Source organism: Spermophilus citellus (genome assembly GCF_964194105.1).
Source record: "Spermophilus citellus genome assembly, chromosome: 13".
NCBI lineage: Eukaryota > Metazoa > Chordata > Mammalia > Rodentia > Sciuridae > Spermophilus > Spermophilus citellus.
The window spans coordinates 25,019,437-25,037,884 of NC_138193.1; the positions used below are offsets into that span (position 1 = coordinate 25,019,437).

Consider the following 18,448-nt stretch of genomic DNA (forward strand, 5'->3'; position numbering starts at 1 on the left):
AACCAATACAATAGGGTTTCCATAAAGCCAGGGACATAAAAAACCTTCCGACTTTAAAAACTTATAAGGGGCTGGGGATGTGGCTCAAGCAGTATCGGGCTCGCCTGGCATGCATGCGGCCCGGGTTCGATCCTCAGCACCACATACAAACAAAGATGTTGTGTCCATCGAAAACTGAAAAATAAATATTGAACTCTCTCTCTCTCTAAAAAAAAAAAAAGATTTTAAAAAATAAAAACTTATACAAATATTATGCAATAATGTGTCTCTATATGGATATGCATACATGAGGATATGTGTTTACACATGTTCATAACTGCCTGCAGACCTCTAGAACACACATCAGACTAGCCCAGGGTGCACTGGAGGGTTTCAACTGAAAGTGGTTGATGGGAAGGGTCTTGTTCTGGGGGAAGATGCCCTTTTACTTTTCACTCAGGACACTACTCATGATGATCCATTTGGTTTTTGAAAAAGGTTTAGGAGACCATATTCACATATTAATTGTGCAAAAATAGAAAGACATACAATTTGTTTTCCGTAAATAAAGAATAAAATCTGTAGAAAGTAGGAAACAATGCTGGCCCCCTCCTCTTACCGTTCCCCTTTCCCAGAAATAGTCATTGATAATAATTTGGTGTACTTCTCTGATTTTCGATTTGGAAAAAAAAAATGTATGGACTCTTAAAACAAAAATGCAACAGTGCCTGCCATAAACTCTGGCTTTGTTGAAGAGTGCTGCGTCCAAATCACCATGGGTCCAGCGTTCAGGGACCGCAGCCTCACAGTAAGGTCCAGGACGCACCTTGCCAGTCTTCCAGATGCTTTAACCTTCCTAGTACCTGTCTGTGACTTTGCCCACACCTGTGTTACCTCTAGAAACTCTTCTGCAATTGTGTTTAAAATAGTTTTAGTTATTCCCCTACCACCTTCCAGGCATGTTTTTGAAATTTCTTTTGTCACCAACTTTTTCCCTCTGTGGACCACACAAGATGGTACAACCCCACCCGCCCCCAGCCTTGCCCCCAGCCTTTCGCAAACTGGTCGGAGAGGACTGGAATAGACATGTTGGCGGTGGACTGAACCCAGGGCAGGCTCCACCACTGGCTGACAATGTACCCCTGAAATGGATAGAATTCAAATCTTACAAACCGAAGACAGTGATTATTTTGCGTTAGGTCGCAGTTTCAAACTAAGGAGAAAGGGAGATCTTTGGGATTTCAGCAGGGCGTGACTCTGGACGTCTGGACAAGGAGGAAAACCTGGGCAGGGGAGAGGGGATGCGTTGGGATCCACAGGAAAGAGGAGCGGAAGGCCGCCCGGGAGTATTTCGGAGTGTCATACATTTCCCCCAAACCCTGCTATGCATCTGCCTTACGCCAGCACGGACAGACCCGCGCTCCCGGGGACTCCAGTGCGGAGGGCGGCGATCTGCGAGCCTGAGGTTTTCCCGCAGGGGGCAGTGCCGCCCGCCAGCGCGCCAAGGCGGTGGGAGGGGGCGCAGACCCGCGCAGAGTTGTGGGGCTGTTTGGAAGAAAGTTAGGGGATGCGAAGAGGTGCGGGCAAGACTCCCCGGGTTTGCGCCAAGCTGCAGAGAGGGCCTCCAAGGCTCCGGGTGAGGCGCGGGGATGGCTGGGGAGAGCTCGGGGTCCCGCGTCTCGCGCTGCGGGAAGGCGCAGCCCCCGGAAGGTGCGAGTGTGAAGGCCAGTGTGAGCGCGCGCTGGCTCTCCGGGCTCCCTAGGCGCGCGGGTGTCAGCTTGCAGCGCGGCTCCTCCCTCCGGCCCCCCTGCCCGGCCGGCGGTCCCTCCCCCTGCCCGCTCGCCCCTCCCCGCAGGCCCGCGCCGGACGCCCCAGCGGAGCAGGCGGCAGCGGCGAGTTGGGGAGCCCCGGCTCGCGCTGCCCGAGGGGCCGATCTGAGCTCCGCGCCCGGCCGGCCGCGCCGCTCCCCGCGGGGCCACGCCCTGTCAAACTTTGCTGCGGCGGCGCCGGGGAAGGAGGGGCGCGGGGCTGCGAGCGGCGGCCCGGGTCCGCGGCCACCATGCCCCAGCTAGGCGGCGGCAGGGGCTGCGGCTCTGGATCCGGGGCGGCCGGCGGAGGGGACGACCTGGGGGCGAGCGACGAGCTGATCCCCTTCCAGGATGAGGGGGGCGAGGAGCAGGAGCCAAGCAGCGACAGCGCCTCGGCGCAGCGGGATCTGGACGAAGTCAAGTCGTCTCTGGTCAACGAGTCGGAGAACCAGAGCAGCAGCTCGGACTCGGAGGTAAGGAGGTCCTACGCCGGCCGCGGGGGACTCAGCCCCGCGCTCGCTCACCCGCCCGCGCCTTTGTGTCTCCTTCGCAGGCGGAGAGGCGCCCTCAGCCCGCCCGGGACTCTTTCCAGAAGCCGCGGGACTATTTCGCCGAAGGTACGTGTCCATTGGGCCAGTCCCCAGTGCCGGCCCCATGGTGTTCCGCGCCTCAGCAGGCGGTCCGCGGTCCCGTCGCCCGGGTGGCTGAGCCCCTGCTCTCCGCCCTCTCAGCAGCAGTCGCCCTGGAGCGTGCGTGAGGGGCGCTCGAGTCCCGGTCCCCCGCCGGAGCCCCCTGCCGCGGCTCTGTCCGGGGCCCAGGCCTCACCCAGCCTCGGTTTTTGTCTGCAGTGAGAAGGCCCCAAGACGGCGCGTTCTTTAAAGGGCCCCCCTACCCTGGTTACCCTTTCCTGATGATCCCGGACTTGAGCAGCCCCTACCTCTCCAACGGACCCCTGTCTCCCGGAGGAGCGCGCACGGTGAGTGTGGGCCGGCAGCGTCGGGCGAGCGGGGGCGGCACCGCACGATGTGCCCCCAGGCTCGGCGGAGGGGTGGGGGTGGGGCCTCCTGCGCCGACCCTGGGCAGAACTTTTTTGCGGAGTTGAACTTCTCGGTGGCGCCCGAGTGCTGGGCTGCGCTGGCCACTGCCTGGGTGAAAGTGAAGTTGCCGTAACTATTCTCTTTTTGCGGCTCCAGGCTTTGGGATCCACCTTGGGGATGTCCCTAGCCCCACAGTCCTTTGCCTGCTTCAAGGAACGTTGGGTCTGTGCCCACTGCGGGGGTCTCACTTCCTTCCAGAGATCTGCTGGCCTGACTTGGCAATAGGGCCCGGAGGAGCCAGGTCGACATGGCCCTCATTTCCCCGGGTTCTCTGGGCGACCCTGAGCTCGGTGCTAACAAACCTGCATTGGGGCGAACTGTTCACGACCCCGCTCTCCCCCTAGCCCTCACACTCGGGCCTCTACTTTTCTGCCGAGCTCTGGATCTTAAACTCCCGGAGATGATTTCGAGGCGACCCTAGGCATTCCTCAAGTTGAGGAACTTGGCTTTTCCCCCCTTTTGTTGTGGGCTTTTCTCATTTAAAGCGAGCGCTGCGACACTTTAAACCTGTGAATGGGCGCGCATTGTGTGCTGTGCTCTGGCATTTGGAGCGGTGATTAAGCAAATTGACCCGGCCCCAGACGACGTGCAAATGAGGGCGGATTCCATCGCCCTCTCCTGCTCCTAACTGCCCACCCCCACGCCTGCATAGCAAGGGGTACGGTCCCGGGCTGGCCAGGCCTTTGTATCCTCCGAGTCGCCACCCCACCCCCGCGATCTCTGCCCAGGTGTTGGGTCCTGTGGCGGGCCTTGGGTGAGCGCCTACCTACTGGGTGCCCGCTGCGCGCTGCCGCTTCCCACCCATGGTCTTTGCTTCAGCACCGTTTCCCATTGCCAGCGAGCTCCTGCTCGGGAGTGCTGGCCCTCTGGACTGGGCGTGGGGGAGGTTCTGATCTTGCAGAGGGGCGTGGGAGCGCACAGACCTCTCAGCGTCGCCCAGGGAGGGAGGAGACCCCGCAGGTTTGGCCCTGCCAGATTGTGTGACTTTCGCAGCGAAATTTGGATTTGGGCCTGTAACGGTTGCTTTTTCCCATGCCTATTTCAAGAAAAGTTGGGTGAACTTTCTCCCCTGCGGCCACGTTCCTTCCGGTGCCTGCAGGTGGAGGTGGAAATGGAGTTCCCTAACTTGGTGTGTGCGGTCAGAGTTATCCACTGAGCCCCATTTTTCCATTTGCCATTAGGAGGTCTAGAGAGGGGTCCTGGAGAGGGGGAAGGGAGCCACTAACTTTTGTGTCAACCCAGAGCCGGGTTCTAGGCAGTTAGAGTCACCAGACATGTCTCAGGTATGACTCTTTTTTCCTCAAGATGGAGATTACTCCTGTGCCCATTTCTCTTTGGGGCGTTGGATTGTCAGCCTCACACGTTCCTCTTGGACCTTGACTGTGGAAGGGGTCTCTTCCTCCGTAGTCCCGCACCAAGAGCCAAGGCAGGCAGGTTTTCTGTTTGTGCCTGTCTTACCTCCTGCCCTCTTATGGTTTTTTTTTTTTTGCCGAACAACTGCAGGCTCAATCTTGCTGATATTGGGGGTTCTTATGACTAAACCTGGGCCTGTGTGGCACTTGGGAGCCTTCCTTAGGGAGTCGATTTTCCCTCTCTGACTGTCCCTGCCCTTCTCTGCAGCCATTCCTCATCGCTAGCTCATGCCACCACCCTTTCAAGCCTCCTAGGACATTGTTCTCTGTGTCTGTAACTTGACCCTCTTCCTTGAACATCACCGGCATAAGGAGAGCAAGTGATAAGACTCTTAACCACTTGGTTGGACTGTGGGACTGGATGATGGTTTTCTTTGGGGTGATTATATCAACGTAGTTAACATGATTTTTACCATAGACAAATGGTTCATCAGACAGATTTGGCCTCTGCTGGTTCCCCAGCCCAGGAAAATGAGTATAGCTGGATGTGAGTGGGAAAGGGAGGGAGGTGGCTGCAGGCTGGGGAGGAGGTGTCTGCAATTCATGATCTGATCTCTGTTCTAGGCACCTTAAATCTTTTTTTTTTTTTTTTGTACCAGGGATTGAACCCAGGTATGCTTTAATTTGTTCTAATTAGTTACATGTGACAGTACAAGGCCCCCTTTTATATTTTATTTTGAGACAGGGTCTTGCTACACTGTGGAGGCTGGCTTTGAACTTGCCATCCTCCTGCATCAGCCTCCTGAACAGCTAAGACTACAGCTGCGTGCCACCATGCCCGGTAGCATTTTAGATCTTGATTTATTTCTCCATCATATAGCTCTGGGCTCTGCTACTCTAAGGCTTGTAAGTGGTATAGAACTGATGGCTCTGGTTCTCTGCTGCTCCAACATTTCTGGAAATACCAGCTTAGGAGGAAGAGTGGGGATTGGCAGTTTATAGATGTTCATGGGCCTTAGGAATCAGAGCAGGGGCAGGCCTCAGTTCAGGTTCCCTCCCCAGTGACCGGGCTCCTCTGAGACAGCTGGAGCCTGCCAGTCCCACAGCCAGGCTGTCTCGCTCCCTGTGCAGCAGCACCTTGGCCTTCACCCTGGCTTGGCCGAGATGTGGGGAAATTGCCTCTTCCTGAGGCTCTGTAGAGAAGAGGTCCTCTTGACCTGGGTGAGTGCCAAGCCTCCAAGCCGTGTGCTCATCTGGAGCCTGGAGCCTGGAGCCCATGGCCTATGCAGAGAAGAATAACTGCCACAGGCCACTTTTCACCATTTGCAGTGTCACACCAAACTCATGTAGTCACCCATGAAGACTTCCCAGGTTTACAAAACCACCTCAGCCCTGTTGACCAGAATTTTCTTATGAAAGTGTAAGTCAATATGTTAGAAAGTGGATCTCAAAAATAATCTAAGACAGGGCCAAAAAGAAAATGCTGAGAGCATTTCTGCCAGCTAACTCCAAAGGGACAGAGTGGGCTGTGCCACAGAGTGGGTGCTGATGGCCTTTGGAAGGGAGCAGCCCAGGCGGGGTGGTGAGGGCGCCTTTGGCTTCTGTGTGCTATGTAAGTTTGGGAACTACGGTCTGCAGCGCCAGCAAAGTTTCTCATATCCTCACCAGACCGTCAACTCCAGTTCTGCATGAAATTGTCTTTGAGCGTATGCCCACTTTAAGTCCTCCTGTATCCCCCTGTTTCCCCTGGGTGGTCTGGCCAGGGTCCAGGTGCACCCATTCTTCCAGAAGGGCAGAACTCCACGTGCACAGAGGTTGCCTCGGGAGTTATATGTCACAGCTGAGGAAAACCTTTCTTTTGAAGGATTAGTATAAACATGCTGCTTTTGGTAAAATTCTTTTAAGTCATTTCATCTAAATATAACCTCTGTTCCATTTTTTCTAAATATAACTCTGTGTTTAATAAGGGCTTTTCAGAGAGAACAAGCTTCCAGAGGGCCCTCCCTGCGTTGCAAAAGTTTGGGCACTTGGATTGCTGGGGTGACATTTGATTTCAACCTCTGAGAAGGGACTTGAACCCTGTCAGTCTTTCTTTGGGTGGGTGGATCTGGCAGGGAATGTCTGACTTGACTACTTATGATTTTGGAAAGTTAGTTTGGTCTCATTCTTCATTGATTGCATTTCTTGGAGAGAGAGCAGGCTGTTGCAAGTACACACACACACACACATACACACACACACTTCTAACTTTAACAAAGAGTATTCCAGCCTTTCCAGGGACATTCAATGTTACCAAAAGAATTGTGGAAGAAAAGAATTCAAATGTTTAACCCACTGGGAAAATTTTCTGTAATGGGAAGGCCCTATTTATATTTCAGTTTTGAGGCAACTTTTATCTGCAAATTGGGAAAATTCAGAATTGCATCCTTAATATTAACTTGTAACAACTTGGCTTCTTCAATTGATGCTTATTGAGTACTTATCATGGACAGTGGCTAGGGGAGCATGGGAGACAAATGCGTTAGACTCAGTTTTTCCCTAAAGGATGTTAAAATTGAGATAACATGCTTGTAATCCCAGCAGTTCAGGAGGCTGTGGCAGGAGGATTATAAGTTCAAAGCCAGCCTTAGCAATTTTAGCAATGCCTTAAGCAACTTAGTGAGACCCTGTCTCAAAATAAAACATAAAACAGGCTGGGGATGTGGTTCAGTGGTTAAGCACTCCTGGGTTCAATCCCCAGTACCATACACACAAAAATAAATAAATAAAAATTGAGCTAGGAAGAAGTACTATTAGCATTCAGAGATGCTATATGTCTATGTTAGAGACAAGACTGGAAGAACATTTTTAGAATAAGAAGAAGGGAAAAATTGTTTTGAGCTGGGATGTTGGAGGAAGGCAGGTAGAGGAGTGGTTTTAAATATTTTTTTTTTTTTAGAGAGACAGAGAGAGAGAGAATATGAATTTTTTAATATTTATTTCTCAGTTTTCCGCAGACACAACATCTTTGTTGGTATGTGGTGCTGAGGATCGAACCCGGGGCCGCACACATGCCAGGCAAGCGTGCTACCGCTTGAGCCACATCCCCAGCCCCGAGGAGTGGTTTTAAACTAGTCCTTGAAACACATACAATTTGAGGTAGCGGGTACAGGGGATTGAACTCACTGGAGCTTTACCATAGAGCTACAACCCATGCCCTTTTTATTTTTTTGAGACATGGTCTTACTGAGTTGTTTAGGGACTTGCTAAGATCTGAGACTGGCCTTCAAGTTGTGATCCTTCTGCCTCAGCCTCCCAAGCCCTGGGATTACAGAACCGTCATGCCCAACCCACTCATTTCTTAATTCAAAGTAATTCTTGGTAAATATTTTTTAAAAGTTATCTATACAGATGTAAGAGAGGGCATTTCACTCCATCTCACTCCTACTTTGAGATGGGAGCTGGTGCAGCGGGGACAAAGACCAGCAGGGAGGAGCCAGCCTTTTGGGCATCTGCAGGTCACTTGGCTCCATCCACCTGGAGGAGAGGAACAGAGAACCCTGGAATTCACGCAGGGGACTGAGGTGTGGCTGAGTGTCCAGCGCATGCCTAGCGTGGGCAAGGGCCTGGCTTCCATCCCCAGCACCACCCCAAAAGAGTTATGATGGGAAGTGTTGGGGCTTGAGGGGCCAGACCAGGAAGGAGCTGACACGGAGCTGAGGCCTGGTGAGGTGAGACCATCTGAGTGGGAGAAAGCATGGGGATAGAGATGGCTGCCTGCATCTGCCTGAGGAGGTGTGGTCATCAGAAAGTGGGCCAGGTCACAGTTAACCCCTGGTGCCCGGTCCTGGCTGACCTGTGAGTGACCTCACAGCTGCCCCCGCCGGACAGATGCTCCCTGGTGTTTTGGCAACGACAGAGCCCACACTGCCCGACAGAGCTCACACTGCCCATGTGAGACTCTGGGGGAACTGCTGGGTTTCCCTGGGGACATGCCCAGCTCCAGGAAATGGTGCTGAGGGACTGTTGGAGCTGCAGGGCCTGGATGATGTGGGCAGTGGGAGGAGAGCAGGAGGAGGAGCACTGAGCAAGGCGGCTGGACCACAGAGGGATGCGCAGCCGGTGGAGTGGGCAGACGCCGGGGCATGTACGCTGGGTGGCCAGACGGCTCTGGGACAGTCTCAGTGAAGCCAGGGGCAGGTGGGCTGGGTCTGGACTGTTACTGACAGCAGGGGGACAACAGGCCTCATTAGGAAGCATTGATGGTGGGACCTCCCTTGCAGCAGGGGACGGTGCTAGGATGGAATAAGTAGTTTGGGACCAGGAAGGTCCCGTCACTTGTGAACGTGGAGAAAACTGTCCCAATTGGTTGATCCGGCTGCTTGGGGAGGCTTTGTATATTCTGTGTGTGTTCTACTGATTGCATTTAGGGAACATTATGGAGTAGAAATTAGGTGTTCCCCAGAAGCTCGTGTGTGACAATGCAAGACAGTGTGGAGGAGAAACGATGGGTTGAGAATCCACTGATATGGATTAGCTGGGGGGTCACTGCAGGTGGCGGGTGTGGCAGAAGGAGGTGCCGTCACTGGGAGTTGTGCCTTTGGGGTTTGTATTTTGACCCTGGTGAGCAAAACTCTATGTGCTTCCTGGTGCCCCGTCCTGAGCTGCTTTCCTCCCCAGCCCTCCCACCACAATGTCATGCCTCGCTCAGGCCCCAAGCGACAGAGCCGCTTGTCTGTGGACTGAGACCTCGGAAACCTTGGGCCCCACATGCACTGTTCCTGCCCTGTGTTGTTCTACCAGCTGTTTTGGTCACAGCGGTGAAGAAGTGACCTCATCGCCATTCCTAGGCCTCCACGTTGGGGACAAGGGTGGGGGCTGGGCTCTCCCCCAGCTGTGGTGCGCCTGGCACCCGTTTCTTTCTGCCATTCATAAAGTGTCCAGCAGTGCTCTGAGGAACCTTGGTTGGTACTTTTAAGGTTCTGAAACAAATTTCAAAATCCTAAAATCTTTTTCATTATGTGCAGAATCTACAGATTTTCCTGGGAAGTGAACATTTAATTTAGAAGTACACCTCAAAGTTTGAAAATAAAATCATCAAAATGCTTTTCTATCCATGGCTGTTTTTATGAGTTTTTGTGGAAATCATAAAAGAATGATAATCCTAGCTACCTGGAGTCCCCAGGACAGGAAATAAATCCACTCTCGTGCCCTCCAATGGTTGCAGTATTTTTGGAAATCCATATTTAAGAAGAACAAGGCCCCAAATGTTCACCCTAATTGAAAGCAAACACGGTTGTAAAATTCACAAAAGAAGAAACTATAAATGGGTACCAGATATGTAAAACTACATTCCACCATGCAGGTAATCTAAAATGCTAATTGACACAAGAATCATCTTGGCCTATCAAATTGACCCTAAGATTTTGTCTTAAGCCCTTCAAGGCTGGCAGATGAGAACAAAACGGCTGCTCCTTCTGTCTTTATGTGTTGGATGTAAGTGGCCTAGTCCCATTTGGAAAGCACTTGGCAGTGGTTGCTGAAACCTTGGTGTTTCCCAGTGTCTGACCTGCTAGGAAGTAAGCACTTGGTCCCATTTGGCTGCTGTGCAAGCAGACTGTGGAAGTCAAGTGTCTTGTACAAGGTCACACTGCTGATGGCTGAAAGTGAGTCCAGGTCCAGGTCTTCCCATTCTGTCCTGGACTCCACACAGCATGGGAGCATTTAGGGATTGCATTTAGGGAACTTACAGGACTGGCTCCTGTGGGGTAGGGCAGGGACAGTAGGTTTGTTCCAGGTGTAGATTGGAGTTGGGCATCCCTTCCCTAATCCACAGCTGTCTGCATGATTGAGAGGCCATGGGCAAGCCCTGGCGTCAGGCTGGACTGCAGAGGAGGTGGTAACCTTTAGCCGGCTGCCCACAGGAGGAAGAAGTGGTGATCTGCCAGTGTTTGACTTGCTGGGAAGCTGGAAACTGGTTTTCCTTGCTGAAATCTGGGAGGGCTAGAGGAAGACATGTGTCTTTGGCATGGAGGGGCACGCCCATTCACTACTCTGCAACTTAGATCACAAACCCAGTTCTGGTAAATCAAGTGTGCAAATATGTCCTTGTGGTTCATTTATAAAATATTTGAAAATTGGTTGCTTTCTTTGAGCTCTCTACAAGTAAAAAATGAGTCCCAATCAGGGGCTGGGGTTGTGGCTCAGTGGTAGAGTGCTTGCCTAGCATGTGTGAGGCACTGGGTTCAATTCTCAGCACCACATATAAATAAATAAAGGTCCATCAACAACTAATAAAATATTTTTAAAAATGAATCCCAATTATCTATGACAGATGACTACAGCGTGAATTGGTCACTGGGGTCATAAATACTTGACATTTACACCCTTTTCATTTTGGGAACTGAAGAGGTATGGGTCTCCCTGTCCCTGCTCTATGTGTGCAAGCACTTGTCTAAGTGGGTAAAATGATTTGAAATTCGAAATTGTGAAATTGAGTACTTCAGCCTTCAGTGTGCAGATCACCTCCAGAGGGTCTTTTCCTGGAAATAGCAGCATGGTGGCCTCCTGAGCATGGCTGTGGAGTTGAGGAGTCCTCAGAATGTTAGTTGAGCCCTCCTGGAGACCTGGGGGTGAAGGCACTGGCTCTCAGTGAGAAAATGTGTCCCTGTGAGGGCTGGTAACTGAAGAAACTGATGGATCTGATGAGGAGGAAGGAAAACAAGAAGCAGGAAGGAATGAGATGCAAACAGGTCAATTTGCAAGCCCAGATCTGTTGGCCACAGTGACCTCTGATGTTGGGGCTGCACTCCCCTCCCTAAATTCTCACTATGAGTATGTCAGGGTCCCCAAGATCAGCTGGATTCGTAGGACACCCCCCCGGGGTGGGTTGAGTGTTCCTTTTGGGACTCTCAGTAAGGACTCTGCACCCTGTTCCTTCTGGGACTCTCAGTAAGGACTCTGCACCCTTAGCCCTTAGCTGGAAGAAACTGTGAAATCTGCCCCACAGACTCGGGGGACTGGAGGCCCAGAGTGATCCCCCAACAGGTGGTAGGGCCAGTATCTAGCCTTGGGGTTTCTGGTCCACTCCTCCCATGGAAAGTGATATGAATTTGCAGCAAAAGGCAGAGAGATTGTGTGTAGGTGGAGAGGTGAGTTCCAGCTTACCACAAGCTTCTGGGCTCTGCCTGTCCCTTCCACTCAGGATGCACTGAGGCCCCTGGCTGCTGCTGGAGCCGGATGGGGCTGTCCACAGTCTTGGTGGTGTTCCTGGCTCTGATTCGTTCTTGATTTCCCTGTGCTCTGTAGCTCCATGGGATCTCTTTCCCCTGTGGACCCCTTGTTTTCCTCTGACCTCTCGAGGTGGCCGTCTTGTTTCCGAAGCTGCACTAGAAGAGTCACATGCATCTCTTCCTGCTTCCTGCTGCCGACCAGCCCATTCTCTTGTAAGGACACGAGTATTATTGTGCATGTAAACTTGGTGTAGTCATCACTTTTTTACTAAACAGTTTTCTAGGAGGGGTACACAGAGGAGAGCGCTAGAGGACGGGAGGTGGACATCCCTAGTGCTCTGCTTTGCAGTGTGGGTTTCTGTGCAGAAATGCTTCTCAGGGAGATACTCAAGGTGCTGCAGCTCAAGTGGCGATGGGTGGTCTTCACAGCTGAGTGCCCAGAAGGTGCTGATGAGAGGTGCAGGAAGAGGCTGGGGTAGATAGAGGTGTGGAGCCCCTTGGAGCTGTGCCCTTGACCTTGCACTGGAAGCTGAGAGGAGTGGGTGGAGGGGTGTGCACCACTGCAGCCCACCTTCCACCCAGGCAAGCAGTGGAGCTAGGGTTTGGCCCAGCTGCCTGGCTTGAATCCCAGCCCTGCCACGCCCTGGCTCTGTGTGCCTGTGTCCCTCGCTGCCCTGGCAAAATGGGCATAACCATAGTACTTTGAGGTGCACTGGATGACTTAAAATCAGGATTTGACCAAGGCTATAAAATGCCAGTCATAGAACAGGTCTCTGGGATATCAAAAGAAATGAGAAATGTTATCACAACAATTGATAGCAGTATGGTATTATTACAGTATTATTAGGATATCCAGGAACCAAAAGTCATAAATAATGTTTTAATAAGTGGATATTTTCTTGCCCCATTTAAAAATATCTTTATAGAAAATGATTCAAGAGTATAATCGGGGAGAACCCGAAAGTGCTTAAGAGTAACTGATACATCAGCATTAGTTTTGGTTCAGGTTATGAATTTACTTGGCTGTCAGTTCCCATTGCAAAGATTCACATGTCACTTTAATAAAATCATGAGTTTGCACAAGTTCCCAATCACTGGACAGTGTGTGTACATATACTTTTATACACTTTAGCTATTAGTTACACTTGCCTGGTACAGTGGCACACATCTGTAATCCCAGTGACTTGGGAGACTTGAGGCAGGAGGACTGCAAGTTCAAGACCAGCCTCAGCAATTTAGTGAGGCCCTAAGCAACTTAGCAAGACCCTGTCTCAAAATAAAAATAAAATGGACTGGGGGTGTGGTTCAATGGTTAAGTACCCCCAGGTTCAATCCCTGATATCAAAAACAAAACAAAACACTCCATTCTGTAAGTTAAACTTAATTTTTATATGGGATATATGTGACAGTATGTAAATTATATGTGTGTATTTTAACTTTGAATTTTAGACTAATTTCAGGACACAGGAAACACAAAGAATTCAACAAATTCCAGGGAATTCCCCCAGGCTTCCCCCAAATGTCAATGTACATTGTATTTCTTTATCTTTCTTTCTATAACTTTTTTTAGAGCACTTCAGATTAAGTTGCAGATGCGAGATCCCTTTACTTACAGGGCATAATTTCTCCAGAAGCTATATTATTTTGTGCCACTATATAGCATGTGTATATTCTAAAAAGATGGACATTCAACACAATACAGTTGCCAAAATCAGGAGATTACCATAGACAACACTGTGTCTCATTTATTGATCTTATTTAGATTTTGCTAATTGTCTTACTAATATCTTCTGTAGTGATGGAAAAACTTTTTTTTTTTTTTAAATTCAGGGTCCTGGGGTGGGTAGGTCAGTGTAGAGAGCCTGAGTTCAGCCCCCCGCATCCAAAAAGGAAAAAAGGTATTGGGTGGGTGGGGGGAGAGCAGGACTGGGGGCCAGGTTTGGCTTAGACATCTCCTTCAGAGATGGGATCTCCTTCAGCCTGGAGCAGTTCTCCAGCTGTCCGTTTCTCATGCTCTGGACGTTTTAGAGATTACAAGGCATTCTTGACTTGTTTTCTGTTTCTCCATGAGTGGATTCAGGCTGCTCATTTGGGTGGGGGCTATCTCATCAGGAGCTACATCTATTCTCCCAGTGCAGCTGCTGTTACTACTCCTCATCACGGATGGAAACGTTCCTCCAAGAAAGTTACTATTTTCCTCTTTTGTAATTAATAAGTATCTTATGGGAGCTGCTTTGAGACTATGTAGCCATTCCTTCCATTCCCACCAAATTTTGATCCACTGGTTTTACTTGCCCTGAATGATGTTTTTTCTTTTTGCAGCGCTGGGGATGAATCAGGGCCTCACGTGCGCCAGACAAGTGCTGACCACTGGGCCACCGCCCAGCTCTTGATAATTCTTGCCAAAAACAATTATTACTGTGGGAGTTACCAACATGATGATCACATTTTAAAAATTTGACATTGTAAAGAAGGAACAAAGATCTCACAAGCTGCTGGCATAATTGTGAGTACTAAGTAAGATGAAGGGATGAGATAGTTTTGGGTCCCTCATTACGAAGCAAGCAAACGGGGCTGGGGGGTAGTAGCCCCGTGGTGGAGTGCCTGCCTGGCACACGTGAGGCAAAAACAAAACCAAAACCAGGTTCTGTTTAGATTCTCTATAGTCTATATTATATTTGTTTCAAAGATGATTTATCAAGAAATTATACACGACATTGGAGGGTTCCCCCCATGGGAACCCTCTGCTCTTCATTGCTGGGTAGGTGTCAAGAACTTGCTAATTAGATTTTTAGATTTTTTTCTTGATAACTCCTGTGGAGTCTCTCACCTTCTGCCTTTTGTTAAATGCTACCCCAGTGAGGTCTTTTCTGGTGTCTGTCTCTGTAATTTTTGGAAATTGCTAGATTTGGATTCTTCTGGAAGCTTCAGTGTCCTCTCTGGCTCTTCTTCACCTGTGTTTGCAAGACTATCTGGTGGGGGTCATTCCTCCCTGGGAGCCTCCTGAGGTCTCTGTGTTGGTGGCAGTCACCAGTGAGGGGCACTTGCCTCCTTGGCTTCAGAATGGTGATGTCTCTGTCACCCCATCACCCCTCAGCTGTGATGTGTCTAAAAAGTAACACTGTCCAGCATCCGCTATTTAGCTACGTTAGGTCAAAGGTCAGCAAACTAAACCGACCTGTCATGTATTTTTATAGTCTTATTAGGACAGGCATGCCTGGTCATTTGCATGGTATTCAGTGCTGCTGTTTGCATCATGAGGTGCCCAGTTGGGGAGTGGCAACTGAGGCCGTATGTGGCCCCAGAGATGGCCATTTGCAGACCTCATGCTTTATCTAGGTCATATGGGGAAAGCAACTCAGTGTTCAACTCTGTGCCTATTTACCAGTTTCCAGATGGTTTCTGTCACCCTGTGAAGGTGACTAGGGACTATCATTGTTGTCATGATGAACTTTGGAATTTAAACCCAGTTATCATCTTTCAATCTATTCGAAGTTATTTTCCTCATGGATACATTGTCCCATCTTAGCCAGTTGGAACCTTTTCAAGTTGGCTCAGAATCCTCTGGGTACCGTCCCGGTGTGGCAGGATGTTCCAGGCCCATCTTGCTTCCTGTCCCAGACCTGGAGCCAACCATCTCTAGAAGGAGCTCTGACTCTGCAGGGGGAACAGTTACTTACAGATCTCCACGTAGGCACCGGGTGTGGTACCTAGCCACTAGAGGCCATGCTGGGTGCTGTTCTAAGGACACCAAGCAGTTCCGTGGGCCGGGAAGTTGAACTTATGCCTGTTGACTTAAGAAATTAATAAGCACTTCTTCCAAATGAATGAGTTCTTTTTAATGGACTCTTGATATTAGTAATGTTATTAGTCCCTTTAACAATTGGTATTGTTTACTCATTTTATATATGAAATTGAGGTCTTTTATGCTTATTTTCTTTTGGGGGACGTACCAATGTTTGAATCCAGGAGCGCTTAACTCTTGAGCCACATCCCCAGACATGCACCAACAAGCCCAGTTTACATTTTATTCAATGAAGAAAAAATCCATTTGTAAGGGGGCTGCAGTTGTTGTTCAGTGATAGAGTGCTTGCCTGACATGTGTGAGGTACTGGGTTCGATCCTCAGCATCACATAAAAATAATAAATCAAATGAAGGTATTGTGTCCATGTACAACTAAAAAAAGTTTATATGTATATATGACCCTAGGGATGGGCTCTGTGGTAGAGCACTTGGCTAGTACGCGCAAAGTCCTGGGTTCAATCCCCAGCACCACACACACACACACACACACACACACACACACACACACACACAGTATATTTCTCCCAGCTGATAGCATTTCAACAGATAACACAACTTACAGGTGGAGACAGTGACAGCAGACCCCAGCACCATGCTTCCTTCCCTGGCTCCTCGTGTTCCTACACAAGTCAGGTCTGCTGCCACTTGAGCACACCCAGGACCAGGTGGGAGCTCAAGTGGAAACGCAAGCCAGCACCAACAGCAGATTTCCACTCAGTACCACGGCTGAGCCGACGGAGGTCTGATATACCCTAGTTCTGACTTGTTGGTGGCTGAGATGGAGTATTGTACCTGCGTGTGAGAGACATGCCTGGCACACGTGAGGGGCTTGTGAGCTAAGCTCGGTACAGCTGTAGTGGCCCTGTGTTTTTGGGGTCTCACTGGCTTCCGTGAAATGCAGTCTCATTGAACAATTCCCGGAGCGTGTCTGTTCCGTTTGGTTTGGTTTTCTGGTGCTGGGGATCATACCCAGGGCCTTGTGCATGCTAGGCGAGCACTCTACCACTGAACTCCAGCCTGGCCCCTGCATTTAATTTTGGATGGCTGGCTTTCCACAGTTCATATTCCTAAGAGCCCAGCGCGGCTGTTTCCTTTTTCATCACCCTGACGAGGCCTTCCTTAACAGTCCACCTTTCTGCACGTGTGTGAAGATCTGGTGTGAAGATCTGATATTGTTTCTTTTCTTTTTTTTTTTTTTTTTAAAGAGAGAGTGAGAGAGGAGAGAGAGAGAGAGAGAATTTTTAATATTTATTTTTTAGTTCTCAGCGGACACAACATCTTTGTTTGTATGTGGTGCTGAGGATCGAACCCGGGCCGCACGCATGCCAGGCAAGCGCGCTACCACTTGAGCCACATCCCCAGCCCCCTGATATTGTTTCTTTACGTTTCCCTCTTTTTTATGCACAGTATGTAATAAAACAAATATCAAATGGCTGCCTTCCTCCTGGACATTTTTAGGTTAACAAGGGAACTCATTGTTCACTTCTGGTACCTTGCAGTGTATAATTCTTGATAAGTGATCGTTGGTGACTGATCATTTTTATTTTGCTTATTATGGAAGTTTTCTTTCCACCCATCCCAGAATTAGGGCCATTCATCCTTTTGAAAACAAATGAAGCCAAGCTCTGGCGTGTATCTGTGTATGTCCCTCCTCGGTGACCCTGACCATGTGTGCAGTTGTGGGGGCCATATGTTTTCCAGGCCTGTGCCAAGGAAAATACTTGAATTACATTAGCAACTCCAAGGTATTTTGGCTGTTCCGAGAGGACACATGATAGTTTTCCAGTTATAGGAACAAGGGCTTTTGTTTTATTCTGCAGTTTCTTATAGGCTACGAGAACAATAGCGCCTCTATGAGCCCTGCGCAGAGGGCATCCTCGCCGTGCATGGGATGGGGGGACGTGCTGGCTGCATCTCTGCAGGGCTCTGAGCCTTTATAGCCACCTGGATCATGCAGGCTTCCTGGGGCCTGTTGGGCCAAATCTTTCCTTGGTCTGGAACATCCCACCGTGTCCCCGCACCCTGGTCTTCCTGGTCTTCCTGGTCTCGGCCTTGGACGGGGCTCCTGCTAGAAATCCTCAGCACCCTGCACTTGAGCATACCTTGCTGTGGTGAGGCTGGGGCCTGATCATCCCCTACACACCTGCTCCCCGGGGTGCACCTCACACTCCCGCTTCAGCATCCGGCACACGATGAGGGCTTTGTGAGCCAAGCTTGGTACTGCTGTAGTGGCCCGAAGCCACCAGGCCCACATGAGGTCCACAGCCAACACCTGTTGAACCCAGAGGCCTACTTTTCAAGTAGCATTTCATGGGACTAATGCTCTATGGAACCCACTATGGGAACCACAGGGTGGTCTGCTATACTGCTGGACTCTTAGTGTTTCATTTTCAAATGCAAGTAACTGGGATTCTGTGGACCTTTGTGATTCCTGTTAATTCCCTCAGAGCACCCAGCTAGCAGGAGCTGCTGATTTATTTAAAGATGGGGCACAGCTTGAAATGACTTATCTCGGCAGCTCACAGTGAGTCATCCAGATGAGAACCTTGACTTCCCGAGATGGCCCGACCGTCACCCTGCCCGTCTGCTCCTGTTCTGTTACCTCAGTGGGAACCAGCGTTCCGACTGTCAGGGAAAGAAGTCAGATGCCCGTTTGTGCACTAATTAACGTGGGCAGAACAAAAGGCCCAGCTTGGTTTTCAAGTTCAAGTTTGGCTCATAGGCAGTGTGCAGAGATTATGATCTTGGATAAATTAAAAACAAATGTTAAAGAAGTCATAATGAGGCAGAGAGGGAGTTCAGGAGCCATGTTTTTAAACACCCGGTGTAAGCAGGCTGCCCTTCCTAGACCTCGGCCTCCCCGTCTCTGCAGGCCAGCCCCCTCTGGAGCTCTGGCTCAGTGTCCATCAGGCCTTCTTTCTATGTCAGCCTGCTTGCCACACCCCCAGCCCTTCTGCACTGGGAGAAGTTGGGTGGACTTCATGTGCATCCAGAAGTTGGGTGGACTTCACCAAGTCCAAGAGAATTGCACATTTGGCTGAACGCCCCCTGCCTCAGGAATGACCACCGCCTGTTGCCGGCTCAACTTCCTTCTCTGTGAGCTCAAGGCACAGGTCAGGGAGGGATGACACAGACGCTCCTGCATTCTGCTCTCCAGGCCAGGCCCAAGCACAGTCCTGACCCCTGTGGGGACTTC

At 50.2% G+C, this 18,448-nt stretch overlaps 1 protein-coding gene across 3 annotated transcripts in view; it reads left to right on the forward strand.

The window, feature by feature from the left end:
* Positions 1-1,432: 1,432 nt before the first annotated feature.
* Positions 1,433-18,448, forward strand: part of TCF7L1 (transcription factor 7 like 1) — a 117,058-nt gene continuing 100,042 nt past the window's right edge. The window contains exons 1-3 of one of the 3 annotated variants that reach the window (XM_081263797.1): positions 1,488-2,260; positions 2,341-2,404; positions 2,636-2,763. In XM_081263797.1, coding sequence (XP_081119923.1) covers positions 2,039-2,260; positions 2,341-2,404; positions 2,636-2,763 — 414 coding nt within the window. In that variant the 5' untranslated portion in view covers positions 1,488-2,038. Of the gene's footprint in view, positions 2,261-2,340; positions 2,405-2,635; positions 2,764-18,448 lie in introns of all 3 variants that reach the window. The other 2 variants (XM_081263798.1, XM_081263799.1) reach the window with 2 other exon arrangements.